Here is a 24,715-nt window from a genome sequence, read left to right as displayed (position 1 = left end):
CATCACACAAGGAGGTATAGGATTATCAGATTTTATGGTAGGGTTGGGGTAATGACCGGGAATCTCAATCATGAAAGAAAAAATTTTAAACTGTATGCTAATATGACTTTTCCTATACTCCAAGAAATAACACTATGAAGTTAACCCCTAGTTAACCCATGGAGGGCCCCCTATGGGTGCTACTAGTTCTAATCTTGTTCTGCCTTTCCACTCTACTGGATGACTCCTTATTCATTTTTTGGGAAATGGCAACCTTGCTCAAAAGAAGTTGTCCGTCCAATATTTTCTCAGCAATGCCTTCCTGAAGTCTAAGTTATCCACTTTAGAATAAGTTCACAGACATTCAACAGAATAGTACCTGGTGGCCTTGGCAACCCACATTCTGCAGAAGGTACCAGGGGTGTGTGGTGAGGGGAGCTTGGAACTCCAAGTCCTGCAGAGCAGCTCAGGGTGGGCATACTTAAGTCTGTTCCCATTCAAGTTTTCCCCAGTGCAGACTTGCGGACTTTCCTCTTTAGTCTTCCAAGTGTCTAGCTGGTAACTGTTTAATCAGATGTCCATACAAACATCCCTAGGACAAATATTCATTCTCAGAGGTGATACAGTCTAAACTCATCAGGAGAAGATGAATATCTTCTTAACTTGTCCATTTGCAAGTCTGCTTCTCTAACAGTGGAGTTACAACTTCACATTCATGGCAGGACAGAATTCTCAGTCCTCTTCTCTTTTGTTGCTTTGTGTCATCATTGTTGAAAGAGGACCTTTTACTGTACTAACACCTCCAGGTTACGCTGTGAGAGATGATCAACATTGGAATGAGATTCATCTATTGTATAGATGCTAAGAATCTGAAAGGCTTAACCCCAACGCACAACTAACTGTGGATCCATTCTTGTGGGTCTCAGCACTGAGCAAGGAACAAGTTACTTTTCATTCGAGGCTCCTGAGAAGGACCATCTCACTGGCTTTGACCTGGAAGGGCCCAGACAGGATGCAACTTTAAGCCTGGGGGTGGGGTGGAAGGTGTGTGCGTGTGTGCGTGTGTGTGTGTTAGAATGGACAGATAGAAAAGTGAAGAAGAAGGTAGGCCAGAAAAGGAGGGCCTCCCAGACACCAATCTGTTTGGACTAAAAGGAAAAACTGGGTGTTAGTCTTCAGAGCAACTTAGTTTCTCCCTTTAGACTTTGTTTCGGATTGTGTCCCCTTGGGCCTGTCAGAATACAAAATAAGGCTTATCTCCGAATCAGATATCATCGTGAGTTAACCCCTAGGTATGCCATACCCCTTTCTGAACTTTAAAAACTACTGCTTTTTCGGGTTCAATTGAAGCACTGCCCTCCTCTCCCCAGGGTGAGTTGTCCGATAACAGGACTCTGAGAACTTCTAGTTTATCACTAAAAAGCCACCTTATTTATTAAAAACAATATACTTACACAAATTACTCAGCTACCAAAAGCCATTTAAGAAAAAATTAAAAATATGAAGCTTCTATTCTTTAAAACATGCTTTCACTTACTTTACTTCACTTGCATATTGTTTTTTCAGGGTAGCCTGGGTCGTCGGAACCAGTACCTTTGTCTTAAGCCAAGAATTCTAAGAGCCTCAACAATAGTAACTGTGCTCACTAACAATGTAATTCCAGAGACGTTTGCTCTCCGGTAAAATTAGGTTATTTGATAGTGTTATCCTCTTTCTGAAACTGACAATTCTCCTTCCTAGTTTAAATTGCCATTTTTTGGCCACAGCTTCAGTTAAACAATACCAATTATTTCACAGATGGCCTCACATTCCCAAACTGTAATATCCTCCAGAGCCTTTTCAATACATCTTACCTCTACATTTATACCCTTACCTTTCAGATCTGTTTTAGACTCAGCGCGATCTATTATCCATAACAGAGAATATTTGAATTGATGCAGTAAAATGAACCCAGACTGACCTCACCAGAGGGCTGACATGTTAGACGGCTGTCAGCCTGCTCTGCAGAGAGCATTCCAGGGCTCTGAAGACTAATAATGAAAGCAGCTTGGTGGAGAAATGGGTCAGAAAGCCTTCAGATTTTCTTTCATTTTCTTTTTTTCAGTTCTAAAAAGGGGTAATCTGATACCCTTAAAAGAATTTTTAAAATAGAAAAAGAAAGACTTCATCTTACCACCCAAACACAAATTAGTTTCATATTTTTTACATTCCCTTCTAGTTTTTGCCTGTATGCACACATCTTTTTTTTTAACAATATAGATTTTGTGTTGTGAATCTACAATTGTTTTCTTTCCACTTGATACTGTATTATAAATAGTTTTCATGTTTTTACCTTTTTTCATATTTTTACTTTTTAGTGTTGTCACAATCTTTTATAATGTGAGTGTGCCACGATCTGTTTAATAATTTCCTTATTATTGAATGACAGCCATGGCTCCCTAGCATTGCTCAGGATAATGATTAACCACTGGTTAATACCATTTAATAGACATAAAAATAACTATGAGTTATAATATTATAATTTTCTGTGATTGCAATGATAAATTCAGAGCTGGGATAACTTTCAACTCTGGAACAAGATTACTTTATGTATCATATCTGATACGTCCTTTTGCTCACTCTGAAGGGTTTTGCCCTGAGTGGCAGCCCAGGGCAATAGAGCAGCAAGGGTGCTCCGAAGTAGGACTGCCTGTGTTGGAAGCCTGGCTTCACCTTTACTGCCTGTTTCAGTTTAGTAAATTATTTAACCTCTTTATTTCTCAGTTTCTTCCTCTGTAAAATGCCTATAATGATAATCCCTACCCTATGGGATTATTTAAAAGATTACATGAGGGCTTCCCTGGTGGTGCGGTGGTTGAGAGTCCGCCTGCCGATGCAGGGGACACGGGTTCGTGCCCCAGTCCGGGAAGATCCCACATGTGGGGGAGCGGCTGGGCTCGTGAGCCATGGCCGCTGAGCCTGCGCGTCCGGAGCCTGTGCTCCGCAACGGGAGAGGCCACAGCAGTGAGAGGCCCGCGTACCACAAAATAAATAAATAAATAAATAAAGATTACATGAGCTAACACTTATGTAGTACTCAGTACATGTTAGCTCTCACTATTATTTTAGCCCTTGTGACCTATCAGTGGTGGAGGTAATGGATCCTCACTTGGATCTGCAGTTGTATGAATATGAAGGAGTGGTTTCAGTGAGTTTTTGTCTGGTATAATTTCACAAGTATATCTATAGGATAAAAATGTTTAAAGTTATCACTTCAAAAGACCAATAAACACGTGGAAACTCTCCATCCATGAGATGATGGCAAAAGTTAAAATATGTAATTTTTTGACAATCTAAATATCTTTATTATTATTCTATTTTTTGTGTTTAATAAAATATGTAACTTTTAAAACTCACTGAACAGACCAGGTTCTTTTAAGAGTACGTGTTACACTACTCTGTGGAAGAAAAATATTTGACGTGCCTCACAGAGCTCCCCCCACATAAGTGTCTGGTAGGTCACTTAACTTCTATTTTTTATTGGACCAAATCAAATGTGTTCTGACATAAATAATGGGAATCAGAATAGCAACTACCTCATTTTGAGCATTCAATGAGTTAATATTCATACAGTAGAATAATGTCTGAACATAGTGAGTATATGGAAATGTTGGCTAATAAATGAAGTTAAACAATCATCCCAGTGTGTCGATACTCTTTAGCTTTTGCATTATGTGACTGATAATTTGATTTATACGGAGGAGGTTAATTTTATTTATATGGAGATTTTGGTCATTTCTAATTTTTAGATTTTACTACGGTGCTGCCAGTGAGCACCTGCGTGCACACAGTTACGCGTCTTCTTCTTTTAAAATATATCCTTGAGGATGAAGATCTCAGCAGTGGGTTTGCTGGAGCGGTTTCAGGAAGACGTGGTTTCCTTCTGATGAGAAAGTTTTGCAGGAAGTGGGCCGGAAGGAGTAGAGCTAAGGTATAGGGCACTGCTGGAGATGGCAAAGTCAGGAGAGCTGCAGAGAGGGGAGGGCCCTCCTACCAGCATGATAGCTCAGTGCTGCTGGGTGTTGGCAAGGAGGCAAAACCAGGGTGGTGTGGTGAAAAGAGTAATGGTCTGGAATCTGGAGAAATGACTTTTACATCCATCTACGCCTCTCTCCTGAAATGCAAAGTTGTTTTGTCCCTGTGGGTCTCAGTTTCCCCTAAAGCCTTTCCCAGTATTAGGGTCTAAGAGTCCTCTATTTCTGATATATTAATTAAATACTTTATACATGCCAAGATCTGTGTTTGGTACTAGGGATGCAACAGTGAGTAAAATACAGCAAGTCCCTGGATGTAGTCATGTAAGACAATTTAAAAGGTAAATTTAGAGTTGGTAAACTCAAGTGATAGGCAAATACAGAAATTTATAGAGGCATGGGAGAGGGGTGGGAGAGCACCCATCCCAGCCTTGAGGGTTGGGCCCTGGCAGAAGGGGGCAAGTTTTCCTAGAGGGGGTAGTGGTTGAGCTGAGTCTTAAAGGATGAGCAGGATTTAAGCAGACTACGGGGAGAGTGAAGAGTGTCTGGGCAGAAGCGGTGGCCTGGGTAGAGGTACAGCGGGAATAGCAGGGCGCCTTCAGAGGGCCAGCGGTTCTGTGTCCTCAGGGAATCCAGAGCATGGCAGGTGACCTGAGGTGTGTCTGGGGAGGTGGCCGGGGTCCTTGCACATCACTGTAAAGAGTTTAGGTTTTCTATGTACCATTTTACCCAAGGATGGCTTTGGGTATATGCTAGCCTCCACTCGCAGCCAAGACTCTGTCTTGATTTCCCTATACCTTGACATTTCTTTCCCCTGGAGGCTCAGATCACCTTGTTTTTGAGGTTGACCACTAGCTGTCGCTATTGAACAGATCTGGCTGCCCACAGCTAAAGGCCAATGGTGGTGTCCTAGGCTGCGAGCTCCCGGCGGCCCTACCAGATGCTTGAGTGTGCCCCGCCTCCTCTGGGTCTGTTCATCCGTCCTGAGAGGTGACTCCCCGTAGACACGCAGTGAGGAGGTGGTGGTAGCCCTTGAGCAGAACCTGGGCAAGCTGGGGGAAGGAATTGTGGTGAAGTGCGGTCCACCACACCACCGCAGTCAGCCACTGGGTGGCGCTGCCACCACTGACCGCAGAAAGGGAGGCCTGTGAAAAGGGTAAGTCTCTGGATAGGACTGCTTTGCTGCTTTCGGATGCGAACCTTTGCGTCCACTCTGTTACCTGGAGTTCGGGGGCCACAGGACTGGTCAAGGACAGTGTGAGGGAGGTCTGGAAGCACACCGACCCAACAGTCCCAGGTCAGCCGACACTGCCATTTTTCGGGTCCTTCAGGCCTCACCCCTGGCCGGTGTGTGTTTTTTGACTTGTCCCCAGTTTCCACCCTTTTGTTCCAGGTCATGCAATGAGCCAATACACCCTTCCCTTTGGCTTCTCTTTCCTTATTTTCCTTCCCAGCAACTCCCATCTCCAAAGCCTCCCCATTCAACGGGTGTTCATCTGGGACTTTTCTTTTTTAGGAATCCATTTCCCCCTCTCCTTTTTCCTGTGGCATTGCTGTTCGCTGTGTCTGTGTCCTCACCCTGTGTGTTCGGGATCTGTGCAGACTTAATTCTGCTTCTCCTGGCTTTTCTGCCTCTGGGCGTTGTAGTTCTAAATACTATTTTACCTTTTTAAAAATTCTCTCTTTTCTTGTCTGCCTTTCGTTTTCACATTTGCCCTGTCTTCGTCCCTGTCTCCCATTCCCCCACCTTTAAAAACCAGAGAATGTAGACATATTCTAAGTCTAACTAGAAAACTTGTGAGTCTAACAACTAGAGAAGTTAAAGTCTAACAACTAGCGGGGGAGGATATAGCAAGTAAGGGGTATCCTGACTTTTCTTGGCATCCTTCATGAACTGGCGACCCTCTGGGATGGGCTGGTGATCTAGGGGCGCTGCGAGGCTGACACTGAGGCAGACTTGCTGGAGACATTGTGAGACAGCATGGGTACTTATGTGTTTTTCTTTTCCCTCAATGCTCCAAGTTAGTTTGGTTCTCATACCTCCCTTGAGAAATTAAGGGATGCTTCTGGGACTTCATTAGCATATGTGTCCCCGTGCTCTGGGACGGGCACTAATGAAAAAGAATGTGGGTTCTTGGCAAATTCCCTGGACAGCAGGCAATGCCAGAAGGGGTAAGGGTTCTACCCAACATGTAGCATCCTCAGAGGGGAACAGGAGTACACTCTGAGCCAAGGGAAGGTTAGGCCTGTAACTAAGGTCCCAAAGGACTGGTTAGTAGCATAACATATGCTGACTGCTTCCTCTCACACAACTTTAGAGGCTTAGTCTCCAAAGGGGATGTGTTGCAGGGACTACTGGGGTGTAGGGAGAAAAATATTAGAATTTCTCTTTATTTTTTTATCTTGTCTTTTTAAGATTTCTATTTTTGCATATGTTTTGTGCTAGTAAACATTACGTGGATATATTATATAAATAGTAGCTATATATCTATCAGAAATACATGTGCCTAATCATTTTTTAATGATGAAGTTTTCGATCCAAAGTTTCAGAGATCCCTGCTCTGGAGAATCTTTGGAGCTTGCCATGAACTCTAGCGGAGGCCTGTGTTGCTGGCCCAGAGCAGCACAGCTGAGGAGAAAGGTCCAGCCTGTGTGGACAGACTTGGCGGCGAGGTGGGACTTAGCTGTCCTTGAGAGGGAGCTCTCCAGAAACAGCAGCTGGATGACTGTCCCCCATGCCCACAGCCTCCGAGATCAACCTCAGGGTCCCCTGCTACCTGATATCTTAGGGCCTTTTATTATATTCTTTGCTGAGGAGAGGTTTCATAGTTTCTCAAAGGGAAATTTGAAGAGGTGGGAGGCCTAGGATATTCTGCAGCATGGGGGCAGCTGTGACTGATTAGGACTTTGTAGATGGTCAGGTGGGAGGGGATCCTGTCACCATGGTTAGGAGCCTGGCATCTTAGGGACTGTGTTCTTCTGCTCTGACTGTATCTCAGACTTGTTTCCGAGGTGATTTACATTTGTGACAAATACTTGTGGTTGCCTAACGGAACCCCATTTTTGTTTGGGGTGGAAATGTGCTCAGCTGAAAATTCCATTTCTCAACCTGTCTTGAAGGGAGAGGTGGTCCCAAGATGTGACCCTAGCCCAGGGGATGTAAGCTGAAGTCCTCGCTGGGGCTTTCCTGTTGGCGGCTTATTAGGGCTCAGAATCAGCCGGTGCACACATTTGACCCTTCACATTCCTCTTCTTTTTTTGGCATGATGCTGAAGGTGGGGCAGCTGTCTTGTGACCCCACCGTGACAAGGAGGAAGATGGATAATTGGAAATATAGAAGGAGCCTGGCTGCCGGAGGTGCTGGTCTGCTCTTCCCAGACTTTTTGTTATGGAAGGAAAAGAAATCTCTATTTGATTCAGCCATTGCAGGGGTTTTTCTGTTGCTCCCAGGGGAATGCAGTGCTAGCGAACACGAAGGTGGACTCAGGGCTCGCAGACACCTGGGTTAAGGCCATGGCTTCATGCAAGATGCTGACGTCCTTAGAGTTGAAGAGCGTGAGCGTCCCCTGTCTCAGGGAGCCCTTGTTCCCTCTTCTTCTCTAGCAAGGATGGAAACAAGCTGTCCTGTTACTTGCAAGTCCTTGGAAGAGGAGAGAGGCATTGAGCTGGCCCTTTAAGAATAACTAATTCTGTTAAGAATGTGGAAAGTGAAAGTCAGGGCGAGTGCTGGAGCCGGCTGTGCAGGTTTGAGCGAACTGATGGTGCTTAGCTCTGCTAATACAGATTCAGTGGTGGCAGCTGGTGGCTTCAGGTTGGCCATGGTGAGAGTACTTGTATCATGGAAGTAGGCAAATATTACACATCAGGGCTTTTCTCTTTTTTTTCCTTTTCGGGAGAGCCACTTGTTAAGCATTTACCAACACACCCTTGGAAAGACCACAAGTTTAGTTTACTAACTACCTTAATATCGTTTCATAGCTTCTCTGCTTTCCCCATGCTGTCTAATAAGTTATAAGTGAGCAGAATCAAGAAGCAGCTGATTTCTACTGAACTCAGGCTGGAGTCTTTTATGTATTTATTTTTAAAGATCCTTGAATTTTATTTACTTATTTATTTATTTGGCTGTGTCGGGTCTCAGTTGTGGCATGCAGGGTCTTTTGTTGTGCACGGCTCTAGGCGTGGGCTTAGTGGCCCCGAGGCATGTGGGATCTTAGTTCCCCAACGAGGGATCCAACCCACATCCTCTGCATTGGAAAGCCGATTCTGAACCACTGGATCACCAGGGAAGTCCCAGGCTGAAGTCTTATTATGTCTTTGGGCCTAAGGTGAGCCCTAAAAGTTCAGCCTGAAGGCAAAACTAATTTTAATCTGACTTTGGCTGTAAATTTGTCATCCGGTCAAGCCCCTGTCTCGGCATTCGTCTCCTTTCCACGTCATCAGCCTCCTGCCCCCATCCTGTCGACAATCTACTGGGCCTCAGCTCTTGCAAACCCAGCTTCTTGCCCCAGTTGTGCCACCCACAGAAGCCCCCGATTCTGGGTCCGGAACAGCAGTTTCTCACTTGCATCCACACATCTTTTGATCTTCCTTAGGAGCACACCACGTGCTCTTTTTACGATGTGACATGACACTCCTCTATCAAGAGGTGGGGTCTGTATGTCCTGTCCTTGAAATGGGGTGGATCTTCATAAAACTGCTTCACTAATAGCATATGGTTGGTCGTAATGGGCAATACAGCTTCTGCCTGGCTCTGTCTCTCAGGACACATGCCTTTGGAGCCCGGAGCCACCATGTAAGAAGTCTGGCAGCCCTGAAGCTGCTGTTCTGAGAGACCACGCGGAGAGGCCACAGAAAGCTAGAGAGGCCCAAGGAACCCTCAGCTGTTCCAGGCTCCAGCTAGCCAAGTCTTTCCAGTTCAGGCACAGGCTGCATGTGCGACGGGGCCTGCAGATGATTTAATGCCTGGCCTTTGAGCCAGCCCAGCTGTGCTGAGTGGAGCAGAAGTGAGCTGTCCCTCTCTGAGCCCTGCCCAGACTGCAGACTCATGAGTGAAGGAAATGTTTCTCTGAGGTACTGGAGATGAAGCCTTCACCATATATTTAGTGGGGACACACTTCAACCCACAACACTGCCATTGCAAGAAACACAGGTCTGCTCTTCAGAGGGAAACCGGTCCTAATTCTGTCAGGTCTGAGAAGAGTGTTTCATGCAAGTTAGCCTCCCCATTCCATACACTCACACTGACACTCACCCTCACACACACGTGTGCACAAGCCTCCCATTATGTGTGTGTATATATATATAATATAAATATTATATATATAATTTTAACATAAATGGGATTATGTTATACACATATGTAAACAACTTGCCTTATACACTTAACAGTATGTCCTGAAGGTCCTTCCATGTGAGTACGTTTCAATCTACCTCATCCCTTGTTATCATGATATAGTGATTTCATAGTATTGATAGGCTGTGGGTAGATAGTAAAGTTGTTTTCAATGTTTTGGTTAGGGTTAGCCCTAACCACAAATGTAATGTTTGGTGACATTAAAATTTTCCTAACAGTTAGGACAGTAATTCCTTATGGTAAGAGAATATTTTTGTTAAAAAAGTATTGCTGAGTGACCTCCAGGTGGAGTCATAATCCACTTTGCATGATAAATGAGGGAGCAGAAGGAGAGTCAGGGCTGAGCACACTGGGGTCTGAGTCAGGGAAGACGTGGAGCTGGGAGGACGCACTTTGAAAGAGACCTGGCCCAGGGGGCCCTTTTGAGTTAAATGATGCCCAGCCATGGATGTAAAACCAGTCTTCCTTCCCCTCTCTGAAATATTAGGAAAAGGTGACATTGCTCACTAATACGTTCAGTGAGAGTGGAATTGGTTTTAGAATCCACAAAGGAATGCTGAATTTTTGTGTCACTGTGGGTGAAAACAGACATCCTTGCACATCTGTTTTTGAGCTCATTATGAAGTGAGCTAGGCAGGCCAGATTCTCTTACATGGAACTCATCCAATGACAAAAACCTTTAGGCTGCTGGTATCACTGAAATTGGACCTTGCCTCTGGAGACAGTGGGCAGATATCTAGGGGTAGGGAGCCAGGTAAGGAGCTGGGTTAGGGACCGTGAGAGGGCATCTTGGGAAGGGCTCCCTGAAAAGATCGCTACAACCACCTGTGGGTGAGAGAAAGCGCTGAGTTTATTGCTCACTCAGGTAAGGGGAAGTACTACCTTGGATGGAGACTTAGCAGCCTTTCAGAATGGGGAGGGCAAAGTCAGGGTATTTATGAAGTGTTGGAGTCTAGTTTAAGGTGGGCTTTCAGTGTGGTGGCTTGATTAGGATTGGGGAAGGATCGTGATGCAAACATTTCAGATTGGTGACGACAGGGTTTTGACATCAGGTTCCAAAGAGCCTTGAAGAGAATAGCCATTTGATGCTGTCTATTGAAAAGCTGAGCATTTTTAAATGCGTTTGCAACATTTATCTTCCTGGACAGAAATTGCTTGGAAGAGTAAGGTCATGCTGCTGAAGACAAGGGAATTGTAATGTCGAGGTTAGTGAAGACAGCAAATGATGAGGGTGTCAATGGTATCGGTTCTCAGACCTAATTTCTGAGATCATCGCCTTCGGATTCTGGGGAAAACCTCATGTAGTAAGATGTTTAACCTGTACCCAAGCAAATGCTAAGTCGCTTTTAATATTGTCCCCACCCTTCAGTTAAGGAATTATTGCACTCTATGTCATCAACAAAGTCTGTGAAGAGGGAGCCTCATTTCTACAGGAGACTGAAGAGTGTTAATCTGACTGGTCAGAAACCAAGACATCTACTAGACCTCATTTTACATGTGTATGTGTGTGTGTGTGTGTGTATTATGCTATATAGTCAGAAACCAGACTTCACGTTTCTGGTCCATTTTCTCACACACAGGTTCAGTCAGGTCTCTCCTGCTCCCTTTGCCCTGGACATAACCTGGGAAGGTCCATGTTATGGACTGAGAAAGGTCCAGCCATATTCACACTCCCAGATCCAACTCCTTGTATATGCAGCTGGCAGCTCAATGGACTCCAATCTGTTCTGCTGACCAGCCATTTCAATTAAGAAGTGAGAAAAGGAAATTTACCCTACACTTCCAGACCCACGTCTTGTGTCCCAGCATTACTTCCCGTGGAAACTCTCCATTTGGGAGTGTTGGGTTTGTGCTGGATATGCACCATCTATCCCTCCTCTCCATCCTTTTCCACCCCGCTCTGTGTATGGGTATGCTGACCTGTATGGTTTATATCAATCTACACTTTGCCCCTTTGTTCACCTAATAGAAAATACCAGGCAGAAATCAGAGGGAGGGAAGTGAATGAGGCTGGTATATTTATTTCCCCAGATCCCTCCCCTGTGGTCCTTGATGGGCTGATGGTATCCTTTAACTGAATGTCATAGCTCCTGTCATGTGGCGCTCTGCAAACACTTCTTTCTATCTGGGCTTTTATAACAGTTCTCACCTCTTTTCCCAATGGTGGGCCTAGGGTTGGAAATAGCTGCAACTAACCCTGAGATGCTACATTACCTCTGTGATTTCCCTATAACCTTGCCCACACTTTTGTAAAAAATCTCCTTTTCATTAGCCTCTACTAAAATTAGCCAGTTTGCCACTCTTACCTGTTGGGGGACCTGGCCAATATAGGGCTTTGTTGAGTTGTTAATGTTTTGTTTCCTCTTTGGTTGTAGTCACGTGATGCCTGGCAAGTGTTTGATAGATATTTGTTGAATGAATGAATGACTAAATGTGTGAGTTGAATGAATGAATGACTAAATGTGTGAGTGACAGGATTTGAACTCCAACCCCTCCTCTACAAACGTCTAATATACTACTGAGCGTTCACATGTAGAGTACAGTTGCTTGATGCACTCTGAGTACAAGTGCAGGTGCTGTGGCTCCAGTTTCCAGGAACCTCCACTTCTTTGGATTTGCCCTGGTTGTTCATACCCAGATGTCCTCCTTCCCAGAGGAGCAGTATGAAATAATATAAAGAGTATCTGAAATATACAAAATGGTAAAGACACGATCTTCACTAAATGAAGAGTAGGATGATTTCTTCGACTCAAAAAGAGATAAAAGGTTCATATCACAAAATAAGAAATGTACACTGAAAAGTTTCACATGTATAGGTTATGGTTTTAATGGAGCCGTACTGAATGAACTGAAGTTACAGCCATGAGGTATGAATTTATAAAGTTTATGTGACCTTTATTATAACTGATATTGACTAAGCATTATAACATTATTACATATGAGATAAATTTGATATAACTATCTTGTAATTATATCTATTGTTACTATCAGGTTCACAATTGCTGGTTCATGACATTCGTACACTTTCTACTGCATAAGTGTTAGAGGAGCTTCTTTAAATTTTGAGATGTGATATGTGACTTGCAACCCCCTGGGAACACTCATATCTCTCTGGGGAGATACCTTCAGGATGGAGCTCATGTAAATATCAGGCAGAATTGTTCCAAGCCCCCTTATCATGCCTAGCCCTAAGGAAGTACCTAGTTGTTTATAAATATTTCCATATTATAATTTCGTAAGGAGAGAAATTCCATGATCTTCCTCCCTGGATTTCCCAGCAGGAAAGGAGTCAAGACCGAACTGTCATAATATACTTCCTTTTGGCGCAGAGCTCCCCCTTTGATAATCTCCAGGGCACATTCTTCCTTTGGAGATGCTTCTGCATTGTATATCCCAGCAGTTCCTGTCATGGCTGTTTCTGTAGAACGACAAGAGAAGAGTGGGGTTATCTAAGACTAGCAGAGTCTACACGATAGAAGGCCTGCAGACACCAACAGCTTAGCTTTTAGGGGCTGTTGGCCAGTGCTTGCTCGGCAAGGTCCATGGGCCCTGGCAGGAATACGTGGAGAAGACTGGGTATGTTTAGGGCCTATTGGGCAAAGAGAGGCTTAGTGTTCATATGGGCCTCGTCTAACTGGATGAAGATTTGTGGAGGCAGCTGGAGGTTACTTGTTGGGAGATTTGAATCATACTCCTCTCGGGTGTTTTGGCTGGAGTGAGGGAGTAATATGGGGGAGCAGAATGAGGATAGAGGTCATATGATGGGAAGTGTCAGTGGGCAAAACCAGAGTGAGGTATGATAACGACTACTGATTTGTAAAAGGAAATGACGGGAGAGAATCCAGACCTTTGCTCCCTTGTCAACACCAATCACTTTCACTTAGAAGGAAACTCTTGTTACCTGCTCTCTTCCTCCAGGTATTCGTGTCCTTCTTGCCCAGCTTCTGTCTCTCTCTCCATCCTTGTTTCATTGTGTTTCCTTGTCTCTCTCTCGTTCTGTAACTACTACTCAATTTACTCAATTACTCTTAAATAAAGTTTTCTTTTAAAAAAATTTTAATTTTTATTTATTTATTTGGCTACGCAGCATGTGGGATCTTAGTTCCCCAGCCAGGGACAGAAACCATGCCCCCTGCAGTGGAAGTGCGGAGTCTTAACCACTGGACCACAGGGAAGTCCCTTAAATAAAGTTTTCTTATCATACTTGCCACATGTTTTAGATAAACTTGCATTTGGACTTAAAGAAAAGTTGTAAAAATTGTGCAAAGTTTTTCCTTATATCCTTCAATCACAACATAACCATTGTACAATTATCAACAATAGATATGATAGAATTGGAACAACCTTACTAATTAAACTGCAGGCTTTATTTTTTCACTAATATCCTTTATATATTCCAGGATCTTATCCAGGATTTCACTTAGTAGTAATTTCTTCTTATTTTCCCTCTTATCTCTGACAGTTCCTCAGTCTTTCCTTGTCTCTCATGGCCTTGATGCTGTTGAAGAGTACTGTTCAACTGATTTGTGTAATGCCCCTCAATTTGGGTTTGTCCACTGTTCTTATAATTAGAATGAAGTTATGAATTTTGGGTAAGAATACCCCCAAAATGATACTGTGTCCTTCTCAGTGCATCATATCAAAGGGTTCATGATATCTATGTCTTATTACTGGTGTATTATTAAGGAAAACAAACTCACATTTGATAAGTCTCACATAGGAAAGTAATGGCCATTGAGTTTTCATGAGGACATAAGGTGTTTAGAATAGGGTCATATGATGAGTGTGGTGTCACTCAGCTCACTTGGTGGTCAGAATGGAAAGAAGGGTCAAAGAGCAGTCAGAGGCTCCACTAATGACAGTGGAGCCCCTTCATTAAAGGGAGAATAGCGCTGTCACTGGTTTTCAGTGCATGACACATGACGATATCAGGGAGTTCAGCACCCTCTTTACCCACAATGGTAAGAAAGGCAATCCATCTACAGGCCATTTATTCCAATCTCTTGACCTTACCTGTGTCTATGAGGCCAAGGATACAGAGGGTGATCGACACATTGACATTGGTCACTGCATATTCCACCCTGATAGAGGAGAAGAACCCATCCAGAGCAAACTTGCTTGCAGAATAGGCAGCAATAAGTGGATTAGCTGTTTTCCCTAAATGATATAGAGATGGGTTAACACGGGGACCTATTTCAACTCTGACAGAGCTGATCTGTGTTTTATCAGTAGCAGGCTTTGTAACCCCTGTGAAGTCCTTTTACCCTTTGACTCTTAGTTTTTCTCTACTCCCCAAAGAGATTATTATGCTGTGTTGAATTTCTGAAAGAGAAAAAACATTAAGGTACCAGAGAAACTCCCCTTGATGAGACTGGGATGCAGTGTGGAGTGGGCTGCAGGAAAGCCTTCATTGAAGAGGGATTAGTTAGATTTTTAGTAAAGATAGTAAATATGTGGATTATGAAAGACCCATGTAATTCCACAGCTGCTAACTTTTCCACCTCTGACCCAAGAGCGCTGGAAGGGTTTGGCAAGGGCTGTCTACACAGAAACCTATCACTGATCTACTTTCTATGCAAGGGGAATGAAAACTCCTGTCTTTGTTTTCTACTCCATATCACTTTTCTTACTTTCATCAGCCTGGTTAATTCTCACTCAGTTTTTTGGAGGATATGTGGACATATGCCTGATAGCATAACCTATTCGTTATACCCTTTCCAAGATGAGAGAGTAGTGGTGTCCTGAGACCTTAGACTCTTTGCTCAGCATTATTATAACAGCTACTTTAAAATCCTTGTCTGCTAATTCTAAAATCTGGGTCATTTGAGGACTGATACCCATTGATTGCCTTTCCCTCCTGAGTATGGGTCACATATTCCTATTCTTGTATGTGCAGTAATTTTTCATTGTATCCTTGATATTGTAAGAGTCTCTGGATTCTATCATATTCCTCCAAAGAGTATTCATTTTTATTTTTTAGTTTTTGGTAGGCAGTTAACTTGGCTGAAACTCTGTGTCTCTTGCAGTAAGTACCAGATGAAATCTCTGTTTAATATTTGAATCTTAACTGGGCTTCTTGGTATCTACACTGCCCTGTGAGTATTTCAGGGGACAAATAGAGATTAGAGAAGGGTTTACAGACAGAATTTGGTGCTCTTGCACTGTGGCTCTTTCCTTTCTGGGCTGTCTCCCTTCACTTTCCAGCTGCTACAGAAACCCCAAACTCTTCCTTCTGCTTTTACAAGGTAGTAAGATGGCAGATTTCAATCCTAAAAATGACACTGATTGGGGTCTGCCCTTGAGCACGAGCTACAAAATTGGGAAACTCATCTAGTGTCATTTCCCTCTTTCAAGTGCCAACAACTCTCCAGTTTCTTCTTTTGATTCTTCTCTTCAGTGCTTTCAATGGTTGTTTTCTGTATTTTGTCTAAGTTTGTTATCTGGAGAAGGTTGGTCTATTAGGTATTACCCTGCCATTATTGGAATTGGAACCTCTGTGAGTTTTTAAAATATAATGATGTTTCCAATTCCAATTCCATTCTTCCAATGAAGGAAGAATGATTTATTCAGTAAAGATGCTGGGAAAGTTGGTTAACTAATTGGAACAAATTGTTAGCTCTTTGTTTTATGTCATATATCAGAAAATGATACATGGAAAATTATGGCAGGTGGTATTGTCTACCCAATATCCATTTCCCTTTCTTTAATAAAAGAATCTAATTTTGTTCAGGATAGCAATGTATTCAGATAAAAATATTTACTTCTTCAAGATTCCCTTGCTCTTTTGGGTAGTCATGTGATCTAAATCTGGCCAATGAGAAATCTAGTAGTTGGGGTCTCCAGGAAAGATATTGATTACCTGATAAACTAGACGGATTCAGGTGACATGCAGCTTTTACATTTTGCCCTTTCTCTTTTTTTCTAAGTAGACTACAGATGTGATGCCTAAAATTGCAGTAGTCATTTATGAACTTGAGGAAAAGCTGTATATTAATTATATAATTAAGGATTATAGAACAAAAATGCAGAATGAGCTTAGATTCTTGAAGATATAGTAAGTCCATCAAACCAGCCCTGAACTTATTACCTGAGAAAAGGAAATCCTATTTAGTGTTAAGCCATTTTAAGTGGAGTTTTTGTTACATGTGGAGCAGAATGAATCTCCTGACTGATGAAAACATTCAATCATAGAAAGATAATATAGGCAAACACTTACCAGATTCTCGTTTATGAAAAATCATTCTAACATAAAAGTAAAAAAACATGTAAAGGCAAAGAATATTTTATTAAACACAATGTAAAATTTCTATATGCCAAAACGGTAACTATACTAATTTCACTATAAAGATAAAGGGTAAATGATAAACTAGAAAATAATTTTCAACATATTAGTCAGACAAAAGCTTAATATCATCAATCTTTAGTATATAAAGAACTCTTAAAAATTCAAAAAATACAAACAAATCTCTGTAGGGAAACACTCCATCCTCAATCCTCAATCATGAGTTTTGGCTTGAGATAACTCTACAGTCAAGTTCCAGGAATGGGTGTGTAACACAGGATGGCCAATCAGAGTTTCTGATACCACTGGGTTACTGACTAGTCTAAGGCTGGACCAAAGACCCAAGCAGGGCATCAAGATACATTGTTGTTGCTTAACAAGAAATCAGTTCCCTTTTCTTCCTCTGTATCAGAACCCCAACTGAATTCATGTTTCCACCTGTTGCAGAGACTGCAGTATTCTCTCCAAATATCTTCTGCCCCTCTTCCTTAGCAGTAGAATCCCGGATTTGTAGCTGGGCTCCGTTATCTGGAATAAAGTCCACACTTCTCAGCTTCTTTCAGCCAGATGGTGCCAAATGACTAAGTACCATCCAATAAGTTGTACACAAAAGTGTGTCACGTGATTTCTGGGATATGTCCTTAAAGGAAGAAATCAGTCTCTCCCTTCTCAATCCTTCCTCCTTCTTGGTTCCTGAAGGTTGACCCCAGAACTCTCATGGACCTTGAAGTAGAAGCCATATGTTGAGAATGGCAGAGCATTTAGAGAAAAGGAAGGAACCTGGGTGACCATGGAGCTGCCATCCTAGCCCTATACTGCTTACCTCCAGACTTGATTTGCCTTTTAACTTATTACATCCACTGTTACTTTAGGTTTTCTGTGTCAGAGAGCTGCACCTAATCCGTGTTGGGAGTCTCCCTCACTTTTATGTAGCCCATGTGCCAAAGGAAAGCTGATACCATCTCTAACTCTAGGGGTGGCTTGTATGATTTATTTAATACCATCCTCCTTGCCCATGATTGTTACTGGAATGGGCATGGGGCCCAGTTTGGACCAATGAGACTTGAGCGGAATCTTGTTGGAGTGTCTGGGAAAGTGCTTCTCCTTGTGGGAGAGTTTCTTAAAGTAGAAATCCTGTTTCTCTTCTGCTGGACATTTCCGTGTATGGATATGAGGGCTGAAATTGCTACATCTATCTCACTGTCAGCCTGAGGATGAAGCCACACATGGAGGAGAGCAGAGCCAAGAGAGTCACGGGGACCCTGAGCTTGAGCCAAGTCAGTTGCCTGCCCTGCATCTGGACTTCCACTTATGTCAATAATTTTCCTGTTGTTTAAGTCAAAAATAGATCCAAATTGTTTATAAGAATAGCACAATTGTCAAAACTATGAGTTCTCGAGTTAGATGACCTGGGTGTGAAATCCCAAGTATGCCATTTCTTAGCTGTAATATGTGGATAATAATATTACTAAGCTGAAGTAATCCATGTAGTAGACTTAGGACAAACTGACACTTAGTAAATGCTATTATTAGTAGTATTAGTATTTCAAATTGGTGAGAAAAGCATGAGCTGTTCCAAAAATCACGTTGGAACAAATAGCTAGCTATTTGGAGAAAAAAATGCCATTCTAATAAATAAATTCAAATTATATTAGAGAATATATGTGGAAAATAAGATAATAAAGTATGTGTGAATATATAACCTCAAGGTAAAAGATATTCTTTTTGTGGTATGCGGGCCTCTCAGTGCTGTGGCCTCTCCCGTTGCGGAGCACAGGCTCCGGACGCGCAGGCTCAACGGCCATGGCTCGCAGGCCCAGTCGCTTCGCGGCACGTGGGATCCCCCGGACTGGATCCGGGGCACGAACCCGCGTCCCCTGCATCGGCCTCTCTCAACCACTGCGCCACCAGGGAAGCCCCCGTTTTGTATTCTTGATTACGACCTAGGTAACGATCAAAATAATAAAAAGGATTCTAAGTTGTTTTGCAGGAGAAAAGGGACAGATTTTTTTTTTTATTGTTGTTGTTCCTGAGAGGAAGGTGAGAAAAGAGAGAAAGGGAAAGAGGAAGAAAGGAGAGGGGTACGGAAGGAGCCATGGCAGAAGAGTTTTTGAAAAATTCATCAGATAGCTGTATGGTTTCAAAAAATGTTTTAAATGGTGAAGAGAAATACTGAATTGACATAGAGATGGCCAACAGGCACATGAAAAAATGCTCAACATTGCTAATCATTAGAGAAATGCAAATCAAAACTACAATGAGGCACCACCTCACACTGGTCAGAATGGCCATCATTAAAAAGTCTACAAATAATAAATGCTGGAGAGGGTGTGGAGGAAAGGGAACCCTCCTACCCTATTGGTGGAAATGTAAATTGGTACAGCCACTATGGAGAACAGTATGGAGGTTCCATAAAAACTAAAAATAGAGCTACCATGTGATCCTGCAATCCCACTCCTGGGCATATATCCAGAAAAAACTCTAATTTGAAAAGATACACACATGCCAATGTTCATTGCAGCACTATTTACAATAGCCAAGACATGGAATCACCTTAAATGTCCATCGAGAGATGAATGGATAAAGATGTGGTACGTGTGTGTGTGTGTGTGTGTATATAAAATGAAATATATATACATATAATGAAATGTTACTCAGCTATAAAAAGAATGAAATAATGTGATTTGCAACAATACGCATGGACCTTGAGATTATCATACTAAGTGAAGTAAGTCAGACAAAGATAAATATCATATGATATTGCCTATATGTGGAATCTAAAAAAAAAAATTCAGATGAACTAATTTACAAAGCAGAAATAGACACACAGACATAGAAAACTTATGGTTACCAAAGGGGAAATGTGGGGAGGGATAAATTAGGAGTTTGGGATTAACATATACACACTACTATATATAAAACAGATAACCAACAAGGACCTACTATAATACAGGGAACAATACTCGCTATTTTGTAATAACTTATAATGGAAAAGAATCCGAAAAAGAATAGGTATATTATGTATAATTGAATCACTTTGCTGTACACCTGAAACTAACACACACACACACACACACACACACACACACACACACACACACAAAATACTGAACTATTAGACAAGGGTCAAGATTGAACAGACTACTGAAAGTTTTTCATCTTTATTATGAAAATTATGCATGAGGTACACTTTAACCTACCTACCTATGGGCACTGTCAGTTTTTCAGCTGAAGGCTGCAGCTGTCATTGACATTCATTATAACCATATTTCATTTCTTAAATTTTGTGACCTGCCACTGATCTGCAAACCTTTAAACCAGTAGTTCTCATATTTAATTCCCGTAAGCACCATGTGTCAAGAACATGCAGTTTTGAGCCCACCTCTTCCTCAGAGTCTTCTAGTTGGTGTTTTGGGGTAGAGGCTGTGCTGAAGGGTTCAGTAGGAAAGAGGGTCACAAACCATATCTAGGGTAGTTTTAAAGGTGGATATGGGAGCAGGAAAGGTATGGCGACATAAGCTTATTGAACTTGATCTAGGAACTTACAGGAGAAATGGAGGGGGAAGGTCTTTGGAAGGGGCTGAAGTGTCTCACAATGATAAGTGGATGAGCCGTCAGTAAATTATGAGTTGTTGGATCTCTTTAAAGCTCATACTAGTATGATCAGGGAAAACATCTGTCCCAAATCTAAAGTGGATATTCAGGTGAAGAAACATATTGGACTAACCAGGAAACTTCACCTGCAGGAGGTAAGTTCTGAGCTCTGCTTTGATGAAAGAAAGTGCAGGAAGGGCCAGGTTGGTGGGGGAATGGTTTGTACAAAGACTAGGGGTGGGAATGAGTTAGTTACAATGAAAAGCCAAAGGAACAAGAAAAATAGCAACAAATTTTATTATATTTTCTCCTCTGTAGAAGTAAAGGCTTGTAAGCACTTATCCAAAGCCCTTAGGGCCTGATGTGTTATGGAATTATTTTTGGAATTTAGTAGATGGTGTGAGGCTTACACAGTGTATTCCATAACACTCCCAGTAGGGCCTGGGGAGGCATCCTGTAAGCAAACACATTATTATTTCTGCACTAAGATATTTGAAAGTTCACACAGAGATAAAGGCTTTAAGTAGCCTCACTTTAGTTCAAGTTAAATTAATTACAGTAAGTCCCTTACATACAAACGAGTTCTGTTCCGAGAGCGCGTTCCTAAGTCCACTTTGTTCGTAAGTCCAGCAAAATTAGCCTATGTACCCAACTAACACAATCGGCTATATAGTACTGTACTGTAATAGGTTTATAATACTTTTCACACAAATAATACATAAAAAACAAACAAACACAAAAAAACAACGAAAACATTTTTAATCTTATAGTACAGTACCTTGAAAGGTACAGTAGTACAATACAACAGCTGGCATACAAGGGCTGGCATCGAGTGAACAGGCAAGAAGAGTTACTGACTGGAGGAGGGAGAGGAGGTGGGAGGTGGTAGAGCTGAAGGATCGTCAGCGATAGGAGACGGGCGGCGAGCTGCCATTTCACTCACGCCTGACATTGATGGCACAGGTTCTGGCTCCTTGGTGGATTCAGTTCTATCTACCTTCTTGAAAAAACGATCCAGTGATGTCTGGGTAGTAGCTCTTTTTTTTTCTCGTCATAGATGACACGGTGGCACTGGATTGCATTCTGAATGGCTGCTGCAACCTTCATGTACCGTTCTACATTCGGGTCCTGTGCCTCAAAAACTAACAGTGCCTCCTCAGATAAAGAAAATCCCCTTGCCATTTCCTGCGTCGTGAATCTCTTTGGTTCTTCAGTTACTTCTCCCTCTTGTCTCTCTTTGTCCTTTTTCTGGACCTTCAATACCATCAGGTCCTCATTAGTAAGCTCCTCATGTGGCACATAAACAGTACTGTACAGTAAAGTACACAAAAGCACAACCACTTGTAGAGGATGCACGTACGTAACAATGTACACCAGACACGTGAACTAACTTACATGCCTGGACATTCGAATGCATGTTCGCATCTTTGAAAGTTTGCAACTTGAAGGTTCGTATGTAGGGGATTTACTTGCATATAGAATTAATTTAAAAATCCTTGGTTTTCAGAGTGTTTTTTTTTTCTTTTACCCCACACAGCTTTTTGGATTTTTGGAAATTGCAGATAAAGGATTGTAAACCAGTCTAGGCTCGCTAAAGGAAAGCTGAAACATATCAAAAAATAGAAAAAAGAGGAAAGAGGAAAAAACCTCCTAGGTTCTCACGATTCCAAACAATCTTGGTGCATTTCGTTAAAGTCTTGTTTTCTCTTCACAGCACTATTAATCATCTCCCCACATAATGCTAATTAGCTTGTGTGAGGAAACCTTTGCATTCTGCTCTAGGTGAGATACATTTTGAAGTTTCAGAGAGCTGAAAAGGGCAAAAGCCCTCTAAAAACACAAACTTTTATTTTTCAGAAAGGATCTTTGAGCTAAGGGGCCCTGGTCAAAATGGAATAAATAATATGTAACCGGATGTTAAAATACGACTTTTCCTGCTCTAATTTCAGCTGAGGTTCAAAGACTGAGAACATAGTAAATGGCGAAAGCCTCCGTATTCTGAAGGGAGGTTCCAGACTACCTGTGCACCTTATGTAGGATGTGGCAACACAAACAAACCCCCCCCCAAAACCCTAAACATAAAATCTAGTTTGCAACACGTAAACCCTTAACCATCCCAAGGGAATAAAAAGGACTGAAGGTGAAGAGGTTGGAAAGGACAGGCGTTAGGGAGAGGAAAAGAACAGTGTCTCAATGAGCTTCCAAGAAGAAGGAGTTAATCCTTGTGAGAGGAGCTTCAAGGGCACCTCGTGGAGAACTTGTCCCCAGGAATTTGAGGGCCACTAAGGGCTGGGGTTTGACCCAACCTGAGAGGCGCTGGTTACGGGCAAGGCCACTGCAGAGCTAGTGCAAATTGTGTCGTACGTAAGGGAACTCTCCCTGTGGGGGGCCTGAATTCCAGCCCACACTCTGCTTGCCAACCTGCGGGTCTTGTCCCAGGGCTCATCCTTTCTCCCCTAGAGTCATTTCCAGTCCTGCCCAAAAGGACAGCCCTATGTGATAAGTGTATTCGCCTGTACTCCCACTGTATTCTCAGAGTCTGAGGGAAATAACGTAAGCAAGTGCTGCCCAGCTCAAAGGAAGAACTCTCAATATCCCAGCAAGGACCTCCAGAGAACCCATGAAAGCACCCAGTGGAAGAGTCAGGTGTGGTCATCCTCCCAGTCCAGAGAACATGAGCTTTCAACATGCACTGTGTCCAGAGGAGACTGATGCTGTAATAGCTGGGTACCAGCCAAGGAAGATCTTTCCTACCCTGAACTTTTCTTCCCTGCATCCTCCCTTTCCTTTTATAGAAGAGGCTAGAGGGAGCCTGATGAGTAGGGAGATGCGGAACAGGAGGAAAAGTTGAACACATGTCTCTTTCCTATCCCAGGTCTCCTATGACAACAGGTTCAAGCTTGATGAGGGGAGAAGCTTTACTTAAATTACAAATGAATGGACATTTTAATTACTGAAGTGAGACCTTTCCTGAGACTGGAAGCAGCTGGAGGATCTTTTATTATCCTAGAGTGTTGCCATCTGCCCTCAATCACAGCCAGGTTCAGAGAAGAACTCACCCATAGAACAGGTCTGAAGGAAAGAATAAATTTGTTTTCTGATTGCACCTTACGAGATCCACCGTTCAACCATTGCTCATAAAAAATATGCCAGAATATGAACCTAATTAAATCAAATGAATAACTGAATGAATGAATAAATAAAACAAACAAATAAATAAACTGTTCTAATATGCATGACTCAGTCATGAAAGTGAAGGGATTAGAAGCCTGAGTGCTTTTGGTCAGGATTAAGTTTTGGTTTACGTCGGGAGAATGGAGCCTGCAGTGAGTTTTATCTTCCGGGAAGTTTTAGACCACAAAGAACCAAAGCTATGGTGACCGTATTTCCTGAAGCAAAATATGGGACATGGAATCTGACAAATAAGAGTGCAGACTTGGTGATAAATGGGACAGACTGCAATTAGCTCTGTCCCAGAAACGCAGGGACTTAGCCACTGTAGAAACAGCAAGAGCCAGAGAGCTGGCAGATCAGCTGCGCGCTGGAGCTTGTTAGCTGAGCAGAAGAGGTCGAAAGCAGGCCTCGGTGCTTTTGTTCATCCACTCCACACCCTCCATCCCCAACTGCTTTGCTGAGATTTTGAAATGATTTCCATTTCAAAGGCAGATTTTAAACTACTTTAATTGAGAACTCGGAAGAAAGTGCACAGGATTGAAAAGCTTCATTCCTGCATGCCCTTAGACTTTCAGAGTGACCCCAGGAAAATGTGCCACATCCTCTGTTGAGCAAGCCCCAGCTTGAGGTTCATCATGCCTCAAAGCCTGGGTCCTGCCCATTTTTTCTAGCTCTTCCTAGAATATTTTTTCTCAGCTAGGACCCTCATGGTCTAAACTCTTTAGTTGTTTGGGTTGAGTTGGGTGCTAAAGATAAATCCATCTCTTTACTCCAAGCTTTGGTAACCTGAGGTGTCGTCATAGGTATTGAGACAACCCACCGTTATCCAATAATAATTGAAATAATGGGAATGGATGGGATTGTCCAGGGAGAGTATGTCGGGTGAAAAGAGACACAAGGGCTTACAATGGAAAGAATCCTGAGGAAATCAACAAGACAGAACTGAGACAGGCAGTCAGAGCAGCTAGAGGAAACCCAGGGAAGGATTTTGGCTGAAGACAAGAGAGTGTATGGTGTAGAATCAGCACAAAATCCTGCAGAGATGAGATAAAACCTATAAAATTTCACAAGGCAACTTTGGCAAGAGCATATCTGTGCAGGTACAGGACCTGGGAAATGTAGCTCCTCCTTAGATCCTTAGCACATCTCCCAAGGCAAGAATAAAAGAATAGATTTTAAGAACCCCCATAGTTGAAAGGTGGACCCAAACCAGTTCCACCAGCATCACCACCTCTCCCACATGCAGCCTAAATAGTTGTACTTGGAGAGAGGAGAGTTGTCAGTGTCCTATGTGTTCATCCACCAGAGGTCAGTTCATCC

The 24,715-nt window shown here is 42.6% G+C and overlaps 1 protein-coding gene across 2 annotated transcripts in view; it reads right to left on the bottom strand.

Moving 5' to 3' along the window:
* Positions 1 to 12,147: 12,147 nt before the first annotated feature.
* Positions 12,148 to 24,715, bottom strand: part of HSD11B1 (hydroxysteroid 11-beta dehydrogenase 1) — a 44,837-nt gene continuing 32,269 nt past the window's right edge. The window contains exons 7-8 of one of the 2 annotated variants that reach the window (XM_004325346.4): positions 14,359 to 14,502; positions 12,148 to 12,763 (exon numbers count right to left, since the gene is read on the bottom strand). In XM_004325346.4, coding sequence (XP_004325394.1) covers positions 12,546 to 12,763; positions 14,359 to 14,502 — 362 coding nt within the window. In that variant the 3' untranslated portion in view covers positions 12,148 to 12,545. The remainder of the gene's footprint in view (positions 12,764 to 14,358; positions 14,503 to 24,715) is intronic. The other variant, XM_019918652.3, reaches the window with a different exon arrangement.

The sequence above is a fragment of the Tursiops truncatus genome, chromosome 1, assembly GCF_011762595.2.
Source record: "Tursiops truncatus isolate mTurTru1 chromosome 1, mTurTru1.mat.Y, whole genome shotgun sequence".
NCBI lineage: Eukaryota > Metazoa > Chordata > Mammalia > Artiodactyla > Delphinidae > Tursiops > Tursiops truncatus.
The sequence above is the reverse complement of the archived record's forward strand: the minus strand, read 5'-3'. Positions and strand labels throughout refer to the sequence as shown.